General features: G+C 27.9%; 2 protein-coding genes across 2 annotated transcripts; both read left to right on the top strand.

Moving 5' to 3' along the window:
* LOC114168853 (secoisolariciresinol dehydrogenase-like) lies at positions 1–1,300 on the top strand. Its single transcript, XM_028053820.1, has 2 exons — positions 1–311; positions 389–1,300. The coding sequence occupies exons 1-2, from the start codon at positions 274–276 to the stop codon at positions 1,158–1,160; spliced, it is 810 nt and encodes a 269-aa protein (XP_027909621.1). The 5' UTR covers positions 1–273; the 3' UTR covers positions 1,161–1,300.
* Positions 1,301–12,058: 10,758 nt separating this feature from the next.
* On the top strand, positions 12,059–13,313 carry LOC114168608 (secoisolariciresinol dehydrogenase-like). The gene is made up of 2 exons (XM_028053494.1): positions 12,059–12,270; positions 12,385–13,313. Exons 1-2 carry the CDS (start codon positions 12,230–12,232, stop codon positions 13,154–13,156), a joined length of 813 nt encoding a protein of 270 aa, XP_027909295.1. The 5' UTR covers positions 12,059–12,229; the 3' UTR covers positions 13,157–13,313.
* Positions 13,314–13,662: the final 349 nt, after the last annotated feature.

The raw sequence follows: 13,662 nt of genomic DNA, 5'->3' as shown, positions 1-13,662 counted from the left end.
TTTTAAAGTCTCATAAATTGTATTGACATGAATGGATGCAACAATATTATATTTTAGTAAAAATTATTATAAAATCCAACTTAAAGTTACAAAAAAAGATTATTAAAAATTTAAATGAGTTAAAAGTTCTGATAAACACATGATGTTCGATTCTTGCATGGGAGGTAGTCTATATAAGACCCAAGCTAGAACAGAAGAAAGCTCAGAAGAACATCAAGTTGAACACTTCAAAACAACTTTTCCAGGTTTTATATATATTCCAAAACCTCACTCATGGCGAATGGTTCTGTGCTCTCAGTTGCAGTTAAAAGGTAAGGATTCTAAAACCAATCAAACACCCAAAAATTAACAGAGAATTGTTATCTTGATAACATAACATGACATGCAGGCTTGAGGGGAAAGTAGCCATTATCACCGGTGGAGCCAGCGGCATAGGTGAGGCCACTGCAAGACTCTTCTCTAAGCATGGAGCTCATGTGGTGATAGCTGATATTCAAGACGATGTGGGACTTTCTCTCAGCAATGAGTTGGAATCAGCAATATATGTTCATTGCGATGTGACAAAGGAAGAAGACGTTGAAAAGTGCGTGGACACAGCAGTTTCCAAGTACGGGAAGCTCGACATCATGTTTAATAACGCTGGTACAGGTGACGAGTTCAAACGAAGCATACTCGACAACACAAAATCTGATTTTGAGAGAGTGATAAGTGTGAACCTGGTTGGTCCATTTCTGGGAACAAAGCACGCTGCAAGAGTCATGATTCCTGCTAGAAGAGGGTGCATAATTAACACAGCGAGTGTTGCGGGATGCATAGGTGGAGGAGCTACACATGCCTACACCAGTTCAAAGCATGGCCTTGTGGGGCTGATGAAAAACACTGCGGTGGAGCTTGGACAGTTCGGTATTCGTGTGAACTGTGTGTCCCCTTTTGCGGTTGCAACACCGTTGTTGAGTAAATATTTCAATCTTGATGAAGAAGGAGTTCGTGAGGCTTATTCCAACCTAAAAGGTTCTTATCTTGTGCCCAACGATGTGGCCGAAGCTGCTCTTTACTTGGCAGGTGATGAGTCTAAGTATGTTAGTGCTCACAATCTTGTGTTAGACGGAGGGTTGACCAATTCAAATGTAGGATTTCCTATGTTTGAGAAATCTGTGTAAACATGTTTTTTGTCTTTAAATAATTGTTGGTGTTTTGACGAACAGTTCAGAAACTGTAGCTGCCAGCGTATTTAGTGGTATTGTAATCCTCCATTTTGCTCATTTGTGTGCAAAGAATAAAGATAGGTTATGAAAATTAATTTTGTAATGAGTAAAATTTACTTAAGGAACTAATATCATCTTCAAGAACAAAAAAAAATGAATTCATGAATCTTTCTCTGATTTTTACGTAGACTCATATACTTTAGTTCCTAAAAACCCCTACCCTTTGATTTATTTTCATCCAATGTCAGAGTCGCTGTAACCATTTATCCTATAGTTTAGCGTGTCTCATAACATGCAAAACTTTAGCCATTCTTTGCAATAATACTCATGAAATTTGTTTTAGCAGAAATGAAGAAAACTATTGATAACAAGATGTATGCAATGTAATTTGCCTTTAATATTTATTTAGTCCTTAGATTTAAATGTTGATAGACTTACAAGTAAAATTATTGTTATATATATATAAAGAGCATCACATATTATTTAATCATTACCAAAATCTACAAAGTGTTCCTTTTTACATAAATGTTTTAATGCATAAAAATAGAAGGATGAGAAAAAAAAAGAAAGGAAGTGATTGGTGGTGGTGTTTGAAAATTATAAACGATGATAATGATAGGTTTTTAAGGAGAGGATTTCACTGGGGAGATACAACACCAATGAGACTTGAGCCCAACTATATAAGGCACTGACACCACTCTCAACCCAAAATCTTAAGGCAATAGGTTTATGGATCTTTCCCTCCACCAACCGGTAAGGTATCTCCGGCAGATCCCGCGTTGCAGCTCCCCTTTGCATTTCACCCACTCTACTTAACGTATCCAAGACTGACGTTTAGAGTAATAAAAAATTATTTTTGTGTCTGCTAAGAGTGAATTTGGCCCACTCTTTCATTAATATTTTTAGTTTTTTATCTCCTCTACTTAACATTAGATGAACCAACACTTATATTATTATAAAAGGTTTTTTAGTCTTTAAACGTGATACAAAATTGGAATTTTTTTTTATTTTAAACTTTTGTACAATTTGGTCTCTAAACCTGAAAAATTAGTCGATATAATCATTTTAGTCAAATCTTGCTAAATTTTGTTGATGTATTAAACACATTATATATTGACATTTAAACTGTTTACATTGTTTGTCACATTTAAACTCAAATGTCACCTAGAACTTCGTTTAATAAACTCAACAAAATCTATGTCATGTGATTAAAATAACTACATCCAATAAATTTTTAAGTTTAGAGACCGAAATATATCAAAATTTAAAAGAAGGATAAATTTTAGTTTCGCATCCAAATTCAAGAACTAAAAACATAGAAAATTATTTTACCTTTGTTTAGAGTGGACTTGGTCCATTCTTTTATTATTGTTTTTGTTTTCTATTTATTTCTTCTATTTAGTGTTTAATAAACTTATGTTAATATTAATAAAATGATATTTTGAAGCACTGAATTGGCCCACACAATGTTATATATGTTTGTTGATGGTAATGTAGACCTGTATGGCAAAATATGTGACTGAGGTTTGAAGATGCTCTATTAAGGTAGAGAATAAATTTAGATGTGTGGACTTTTCAAATTGCAAAAATTAGAGCAAGTTCATGAACATTGCGACACGTTTATCCTCACTTGGCTACAACATTGCGATTATCTTCTTTCCATTGTTTTCTTATCAAGCTATATTGAACATTTGAGAACAAGAATGATTTTGTACGCAATTGTGACTTCACATTCATCCTTTTCCGTTCATATAAAGTGACATCTCTATGTACGTTTTTTCTTTCTTCACAAATATTAATTGAAAATGTAAAACTTTTGTTAGCGTAAGATTTAAAATCAATTACTTATATCTCTAGCAATATTAATATCTGTTAAACCTTGAGACTACTAGGGTAAATTTAACTAACCTTAATATGATGCAGAATATTTTTTTAAAATAATTAGAAAATATAAAATTATTTTTAGATGGTGTAGTAGAATCTAGTAGTTAATTTTAGGTTGTTGTTAACTATTTTTTATTTTTATTTTTTAATAAATAAATATTTGTATTAATATTAGATTAATATCGGTTTAAGTTTATGAATAAATTAAAAATAATAGAATCTATTAGACATTGATAAAACCGGTTTTCTTATCTCTAAAACAAGACTAATTAATTATTTTTATGAATTGCTAACATGGATCCTACCTAGGTCATCAATTAATTTCTCTAGAATTTGGAACAGGTAATTGTTAATCTTGCAACTTATTAAGACTTTGGGTTAGGATAACTATGCATCATACATAGCATGCCCTTCAAAATGCGCGAGTAAATGAAAAAAATAATGGCAAATTTTGTTACTCAAATGAAAAGTAATTTAAATTCTAATACACTGATTTTCCACCTTACTTTGCTAGAAGTGGTTTGACTAACACAAGAAAATAAATATTTAGAAGCTACCCAATTAGTTAATGTTATTAAGCTGACACTAATATATTTTTAAGTTTATTTAATTTACTATGACTTAGTTTATGTTAAATGAAACATATTTTCAATATTAATTTAATTTGTGTGGGTGTAAACAATACTACTGACATTATTGTAAAAAAATAAAATATTCTCATACAATACTTTTGTTCTATTTATCAACAAAACTAAAAACAACTGACAAAAAAAAAACTAATAAATTGAATTAAGAGAATGAGATGAATGTGAGGAGACAATGACTAGACGAAGGAGATCGATTTAGATGAATAAGATAAATATAAAGACACGATGAGAAGTTTTGTGTAGGTAAGTGAAATATTAATTTTATATATTTTGATTAGTTAAATATGAATTTTTTGGATTAAACATAATCTATTGCTCACATTCTAACTCACTAAAAATTATAAAGATATATTAATAGTCTGATCAACACTAAAATAAATAAAATTGGTATCAATTTAAGTTATGCTAACTTAAATAAATAAATATATATATATATATATATATATATATATAAAGACTAAAAATAAATAAAATTAGTTTAAATTAAACTGATCTTCTTATCCATTTTTAAGAATTATTTCAATCAACATTAACTTAATCAACACCAACAAAAATATTCGTATTTATTAAAAAATAAAAAATAGTTAACATCAACTTAACCAATATTAACATAAATATTTTGTTTATTGAGAAAATTATAAATAATTAATATTGATGTGGAGTTAAAGTTAATGTCAACTTCTAGTTAATTAAATATATTTTATTAGTGTCCAAAATTAAATTAAGTAGATTATATTAATATCAATTAAGGTTGATACTAATACAACCATTTATTCATTTGAAAAAAATTAATATTAATGAATTTTTTTCAATATCTAAACATTCAATGTATGCTACTACTTAAAAACCAAATTATTTAAAAATTGAAAAATTATACTTTGACTCTAAAGTCTAAAGGATGTGAGTCAAAAAATTGGAGTCATAATATCATTGTCCTTTACAAATAAATTTATATTTTCAACTTTTTATGTCACATTAAAATTAATTAAATTAGCATTAATAATATCAAAGTTAATTGATATTTTCTATTGGCAAAAAATAAATGAATTAAATAAAAGAAAACACTTTCAAGAATGTCAAGTGACCTGTCACGAAAGATCTGAATGTCTATAAGAATAAAGACATCATCAAGGTCCATCATATAAAAATAGTTATTTTAACATAAATTTTGTCTTAGTCTAGAGTTCAACACTGCTTCTAGCCAAAAGAATATCATCAATGAAAGACCATGTAGAAATCTATTAAACAATTTGCATACAAAATTAGATTGCTTACAAAATTAAATGGTGTATACAATAAATTTGCTTACAAAGTTTAATTGTTCAAAATTTCTTCAAGAAAATACACTAATCTCAGACATTTTCCTTGAAGTTGGAAAAAATGACCACATTGATCAAATTTCAAACACTACTCTCTAGAAGTTTCAATCATAAATAGACTTCTTCAACCTACAAATCAAATGCTCTTTGCCTTCTCCAACAAAATCATTAGGTTGAACCATATAGACTTCTTTATAGTGTATTTCAACATCATCAGACACATTCTGTTTAAGTGTTCTCACTTCTCACGAGAAGCTTTCTAGACAGCCGTGGACTCAGGAGTAGGAGCTTGAAGCTCTTCTTCTCCTAAAGAAGAGTGGTGCATATTAGTAATTGTCGTATACAAATACAGAGATTCTCTTCAGCCCTCAAAATTTGTCTCACTTAAAGTCTTAAAGTTTTGACCGAAGTCAATTGCATAGGCAAAGAAACCAGTATCATAACAACAAGGAAACATTTAATATGCACAATTATTGTGCGATAAAAGTTAATTGTTTTTTAATACAGTAAAACATGGCTATAGTACCCAATTTTTCATCCATTGTGATTCCGCCTTAGGTCCAGAATCATGATCAATCAGAAATATAATTAAGAAATAAAATACAATGCAAAGCAACTCTTGTCATAAAGAAATATGATATTGATAGGGTACAGAACAAATAATTGACATAAGATAAAATGCAAATTACATTATATCAAGAAATAAATTAAATACATTAACAACAAAATATCGATAGGACATGATTAACATGAATGTAATAAAAATTAATTAATGAAATAATTAAATTATCTCTTACACACAAAATTGTCATACAACTGTACTCACGACACGATAGATGAGTTCACACAATCATATAAAATTATATTACTTATCCATGCTTAAAAAAAATTATATTATGTATGCATGAACATCACATGAACAAATAAAACATGTAAACATAGATGCAAATAAGAGTCAAAATTTTTAATTCAAGTATAAACATGCTATTAGAGAGAGTATAACATACTAACAAGTCATGAAAATAACAGAGAACTTGTACCCAAAAAAATTCAGACAAAAAAAATATGAGAGTACAATTTATAAAATTAAGTTTTATTCATGAAATAATTAAAATTAAATTATTTCATTCACAAAAATTTCATACAACTATAGTCACGATGGGTGAGTTCAAAGTCATATAAAATTGTATATTCATGTTTAACAAAATATAATACAATTATATTATGCATGAAATAATTAAAGGTATCCTAAAAAAATTACAAAAAATATATTATCTCAGCGATTTACGCAACGGAATAGCGCGATTTTCTGGCCACATGATCGCCGTCATGTAGTGGTCAAAACCTAAAAACAATTTCAACGATTATCGGTCCAAAAGCGAGGAAGAAGAAATTTGTTCGATTGTCTCAAAATATAGAACAAAAACGCACAAAAAAAAATGGATAGTATATTCCTAGTACATTCACTAATAAAATCTCTCCATCAATTTTTGAATCCAAACAAGAAATTTTAGATCCCAAATTCGAACCGATGACATAGAAATAGTTCTATATGCACAATATGTGTATTGTTCAACCAAATAAAATCCTTACTTATTCTATGCACAAACAATAAATAGTTATGAGATTAATAGGATACATATTCTGAAATTTGAACAACTATAATATGTATCATAAAATGCTATAATATGTATTTCAAAAGGCTTTGATACCAATTGTTGAAATATTCATATCAATAACAATACAATGAATAACCCAAGATACAATTATTGAAATATTCATACAATAACGATACAATAGATTTTTTTTTAAATAATATAATAGATAACCTAAGATATAATATTCAAGTATATTCAAGTATATGTTTAAAAGGAATTATGTATCGAGTCATCGAAGGATCCATCTCTCATTCTTGATCAACATGTGAGATTATACTGCTCTCTTAATGATAAGATATGTCAAAAGACTTAATCTCAAAAGAAAGTATCTTATGATTTGTCTTATTTCTTTATTTAAAACTGATTAACGAGTATCAGCCCTATATCTTTATCTACCGATACCAAGAACTTCTCTACATATTGTTGAATAGTCAAATTCATCAAAGACTATTGTTGAATAGTCCAACGCATTACAAACCGGTCCTCAGAAACTCAATATATATTATCCATTACAATATAATTAATATTAATAAATAATATAAGTTAACCAACCCTATTTAAATGTTAAATTCATATTCACTACTAAAAATTCTCATATTACATGGAAATTTTCTTGCAAATTTGTTAAAAAAATTTGCAGGAAAAGACTTTTTCCTGCTGTTTTTCCTAAGAATCTTAATTGGCAGATAATTTCTTCGTAGGTAATTATTTCCTACAAAAATATAAAATTTGTAAATATTTCTTACAAAATTTATTGCAAAAATATTTTATACAAGATATTTTGCAAAATATTGACAGTAATTTTCTATAATTCTTTTCATAATAAAATTTATAAGTATTTCTTAAAAGAAAATTTCAAAACAAAATTAATAAAAAATATAAGTTTTTTCGACGTGATATAATATAATAGGCTACTATCACTCTGATGAACATATATTTCTTTTCCTTTTAGAAGAAATCAGTTTATAGTATTTTAAACAGGGATATTAATCGTTTTGTTAATAATAAACTTTAAAATTTCTTGTTAGATTTAGATTTCATATATATATATATATATATATATATATATATATATATATATAGTGGCGGAACTTGGACAAAATCTTTAGAGGTGCCAAATTAGATTTGTTATATATAATTTTATTTAGTTAGAAAAAAAAAGTTTTTCATTTTTTCTTTTTATTTTCCCTGTTTAAAACAAACACATAAAATAGTAGAATTTAAAAAAATTCACTATTATATCATGTTATTAAATCATGATACCAAACCATAAATATTATTTTAGATAAGTCATTTGTACCTCATGAATTTGATTTGGTGCGTATTGTCAAATTTTAGGACGCTTTTCCGGATCGCATTCTAATGAATTTTTAAATTTATTATATATAACTCTACAAACTTTAGAGATTTGTTTTTCATTATCTTGAATTCTTTGTTCTCATGAAATTTCTCATGAAAAGTGTAATTAACGTATATGCATTTTTTTCATCTTTATCACAAACCTTCTTTATAAAAAAAGAATCAATTTTTTTACTCTTTATAATCTTTCTAATATAAATTTATCACATCTCACCTATTTAGAAAAAGATAAAATTTATATTCACAAATTACAATTATCACAATGCAAAACATAACAAAACTCATACCACTTTAATTAAATAAGCAACACGGTATAAATTCAAAACTTAAAAAAAAAAATACCAATAGGCAGCGGAAAACACAAAATCTCTAAATTTCATAATTAAGGGTTATAATAATTTTGAAAAAAGTATAATTACGATTCATACCAATTTCATAAAAGAATCCCTAAAATCATAATTAGGTTTATACTAATTTCGAATAAAATTAATTTGTAGAAACATTCTAAAGAATTATAAATCTAACGTACATAAATCATAATAAGATATTAACTTCAATTTCAATCTATGTGTTCCCCAATCTTTGTTTCCCAATCTATCTCTTTGTATTTATTTTATTTCTCTTCACAAACTTTCACGATAATTTACGCTTTGTATTAAATTTTTTATTTTATCTTTTATTATAATTTTCATAATATAAATTTAATATAAATAATTTTAAAAATCATAATATTTTATTATAATTTAAAAAAGAAAAAAGAAATATATATATATATATACTAAATTTCAAAAATAAAAATTGGGGGAGCCGTGGTTCCCTCTGTCATAGCGTAGGTCCGCCACTATATATATATATATATATATATATATATATATATATAAAATTAGTAGTAGTAATAGCGGTGGGATACCGCAACTATGTCCAAGATGTATTGGGAATTGACAACGGAAAAATTATATTATATCCTCTAAAAACGTTTTTATTTCAAATAAATTAAAATTAATAAATATTTATATCAAAAGAAAGAAAATGTTATCATGTATTGATTGATTTCTCTTCTATTATATATGTTTGTGCTTTACCCACCCGAAACCACTAATGCCATATATCTCGTTTTAAACAGTGTTTTGGCCGACACATTTTATCATTTGTCACTAGATGTTAAAATAGTGTACTATTTTTTCAATTACTTTATCTTAATAATATCCTATCAATGCCACGCAAAAAATGAATGCATCGTGCAAGAATAATACTCATTATTCCATTCAATTTTAATTATAAATCTAGATACCTTGGATTTCCCTTTTCACACTACTCCCTGACTATTCCCACTAGAGTACAAAAAAAATAAATAATTGATCATGATTTAAATATATTGTCATAATTTTTGTATTTTCAGAATTTTCTTTTTGAATATATTGTAAGAATTTATACCTTAAACAAACTTTTATTCTTAGGTCCTAAAATACTTTATTTTATATTTTATTTCTACTTTTTTTTAATTTATTAAGTGTTCCGGTACATCCAATAAATCTCACATCACTTAGGAGTCAAAAACGCCTTTTACAAAAAAATCGTGACGGAATTAAAATTCTCCAAAACAGACAATATATTATTATTTAAAAAATATAATAAAAAAATAATAAGATATCAAAATTTACTAAAAATTAAGAGATAAAAATATATTTAATCCTAAATATATTGGTAACTCATATATATATATATATATATATATATATATATATATATATATATATATATATATATATATATATATATATATATATATATATATATATATATCATGAAACAATTGCTTTTATGTACATTATCGATGAACTCTAGTCAATAAATCATCACACTATTCATCTTCTGACTTCCCATCTGTATATCTTAATCTATTAACTCCCTCTTCTTCAAATCTCACTTTTTTCTCTATATTCCTTTGACTTCATTCATTTACTTTTACTCAAATCTATCATTAAAAGCAAACACAGAACTGGCCAAGCTTTTTTCATTCTCATGAAACTTAAAACCATTTTCTTAATTCTTGTAAAATATGTAGATTTTGTTTTTAATTTCAAAAAATTCTTTAATTTTTTATTTGTAAAAATATTACATAATTGTTTTTAAATTCTATTATTTATTGATAAGTAATGTCTAATATTATGTTACCACACTAATATCTTAATTAAGAATCAAAATGATAATTTTTAAGACAAATTTATAAGAATGGTGTAGTTATGTATAAAATATCTAGAAATGGGTAAACTTTAAAAAATTATTTTGTATTAAGAAATATGACTTTATTTTAGGTAGATTACCAATTTATTAATCCCACAAATTTATTTTAAAAAAATAAAATAAGTATTCTTTTATGGACTAATTTATTATGTAATTTAAAATATGCAACTCTTTCATTAAAAAAAATAGAGTGGGAGAGACACAAAGATAAAAACTAGTATGTGGTGAGAAAAGAAAAGAAACCTTGAGAGAGAAGAGGAAGATTAACTTGTATTGTTATCCACCTTCTTGAATAAAAGAACAGTGCTATATTGATCTTTAAAAACTTTTAAAAAATTTATCGTATATCCATTAATTATTATTGGTTCAAAAACCTGTTTCTCGACACATTTTTAATTTTTTTTAATAAGATAGTGACTCGTGACACGATTTGAAACTAAGACAGAGATTCAAAATAGATAATGTTTAACTAGTGTAAATGGAGGGTTTGGGGACTGAATTCCTTCACAAGAGTGGATTTCACCGACATATTTTTTACTTCTTAATTTATTAAATCATATTATGAACAACCATCTTAAAAACGTTATTAAGAAAGACGGATCTTTTTTTCCCTAAAAAATTATTATTTATTGAGAAAGTGCTGTAGGAACGATTTTAATTATTTTTTTTTCAGTTATAAAATTGATGTAATTTATGTTAATACATACCCAATTATAAGGATATGTAAGGTATTAATTCATGATTTTTTTGCTTTTTTATTATTTATTTTTAATTTAACAAAATATTCACGTATTAAGTTAGTGTTGTGTCACATGACACTGTCTAATGTAATATGATTATGATAGTGTCACATATCAGTATTAGTGGCACCCGTCATTATCTTATATTTAATTCAGTCTCTATATTTATTATTTTTATTTAATTCAATCATTTCTTTTTTTTTAAATGAAGATATTTAGTTTCAATTTTAAAAGAGACAAAATTGTTCAATAAAAAAATTAGGACTGAAATAAATGAAAATAACAAATACAAAGGTTAAATTAAATATAAGACAACTACATTTTGTGATGACATGTGACCCATGAGTAACACATAGACAGTTTTAAAAAATTAAGAAAAAAATAAAAATAAATTAAAAACAATATATTTTTAATATTTTTATACAATTTGAACAAAAATAACCAAATTACATTTTTTTTCAATTTAAAATTTTTTAACGAAAATTAAGATAAAAAACATATCTAAACTTTTGGTTATTAATATTATAAACTAATTTAGACCCTCACAGAAATAAATATAATACATATATATATTAAAATCTAATATTTTTATTTTATAAAATAATATCTAATAATTTATCTTGTGTAAGAGAATTCTAATAAGAAACTCTGGCATGGGCGCCTCTCTTACTAGAAATAGAGCTAACGGTGAAGAGACTTTCTAGTCCTAACATACTAAAGACGGTGATTAAGTGACGACAGCCTCTACCGAATAGCCACTAGAATGTGAAGGCGGTGATAAAGTTCAAAACTTTGTATTATCAAAAGAGATACCTCGAAAGGGGTGACAAAATAATCGCCATTGAAAAATCAGAAATAAAATTACTAAAATGTACCATAAAAATATATAAACATAATTTATTTGCATGTTGAAAATTTTAATTTTTTATTTACAATTTTGTTTCGATTTGATTTTTTTCTTGAACGTGCTGTCATTTTCAGCATTGTCATCTAAGCATTACCCATTGTCAGTGTCATCATAAATAGGCAAAGCCACTCTCTTCGTCTTCGTCTGGCGCAGGAACATGCAACCTTCCAAATCTGAGAGAAAAAACAAGTGTGAGAGCAAGTCTCTGTGTGGTTGAAAACAAAGAACAGTAAAAGCTATAAGCTTCAGCAGCAGATAGAAGAGTCATGGGAAGTTTTTCACAACTCTCCTCTGCAGTTGCCAGAAGGTATCACAACACAAACCGACCCAAAATCTCTTCACCATTTTCTTTTTAGTTATGGTAAAAGCAATTATCCTTCATAACTGTGATTTGAGTTATCAAACACAATTTGAAAAACAGGTTAGAAGGGAAGGTGGCGTTGATCACAGGTGGAGCAAGTGGCATAGGGGAGTGTACGGCGAGACTCTTGGCCAAACATGGAGCCAGAGTAGTGATCGCCGATATCCAAGACGAGTTAGGTCACTCAGTTTCCAAGGACATAGACTCTTCCATCTACGTTCACTGCGACGTCACAAAAGAGGAACACGTGGAACGAGCCGTGGACACCGCCGTTTCTAGGTTCGGGAAACTAGACATCATGCACAGCAATGCAGGGATCACAGGAGTGTGGAACCCCAGCATTATGCACAACAAAAAGTCCGATTTTGAGGAAGTAATTAACGTCAACTTGGTCGGCGTCTTCCTCGGAATGAAGCATGCGGCGAGGGTAATGGCGCCTTCCCGACGTGGCAGCATAATCGCCACCGCGAGCGTGTGTGGTCGCATAGGTGGCATGGCTTCGCACGCTTACACGTGCTCGAAGCATGGCGTTGTGGGGCTGGTGCGAAACGCTGCAGTGGAGCTTGGACCCTTGGGAATACGTGTGAATTGTGTGTCTCCTTACGCGGTTCCAACGGCGATGAGTAAGAATTTTCTGAACACTGATGATGAGGGGATTGCTGCACTTTATTCCAATCTGAAAGGTGTTACTCTGAAACCTGAAGACGTGGCTGAAGCTGTGGTTTACTTGGCGAGTGATGAGTCAAAGTATATCAGTGGGCATGACCTTGTTGTCGATGGAGGCTTCAGTGTGATGAATGCTGGTTTGTGTTCGTTTGGGCAATCGGTGTAGGGTTCTTTTATTCTTGTGGATTTTGTTGTTTGCATTGAATAACATTCATCACCGTACTTCGTTAAGTTATGGTTGTAATGGAACATAAAGTGATCGAGGGTAACTACCTTGTCTCCTTTACGATGAATATTATGTTTGTGTTCCTCTTTGACTACTATAGCACAACGGTGATAATTTTACACTCAAAAATATAGTTTAGTTAGTAATTTGTTTTTTATATTTAAGATTTTGATTTGTTTTGCTTTTTATGGTTGTGTCCAGGTGAATTCAGTACTAATATTTGTTAACATTAACATACACTTTCAAGGTGATCTTGTCTTAATACAATAGAAGGCTTATTTACTTATTTAGTAATTTGATTTTTATATTTTTTTCAACATAATTGAGTTTCTGCATTTTTTATATAGAAACATTGTGGTTTCTTAGAAAGCTTAATGTTGTTTCTTTTCAATCAATTTCGTTTTCATGAATTTTGGAAACTAATCTAAAAGTTACAAGTAAGTTTA

The sequence above is a fragment of the Vigna unguiculata genome, chromosome 11 (assembly GCF_004118075.2).
Source record: "Vigna unguiculata cultivar IT97K-499-35 chromosome 11, ASM411807v1, whole genome shotgun sequence".
NCBI classification, from domain to species: Eukaryota; Viridiplantae; Streptophyta; class Magnoliopsida; order Fabales; family Fabaceae; genus Vigna; species Vigna unguiculata.
Note: the sequence above shows the minus strand (reverse complement) of the source record. Positions and strands in the feature narration are given on the sequence as shown.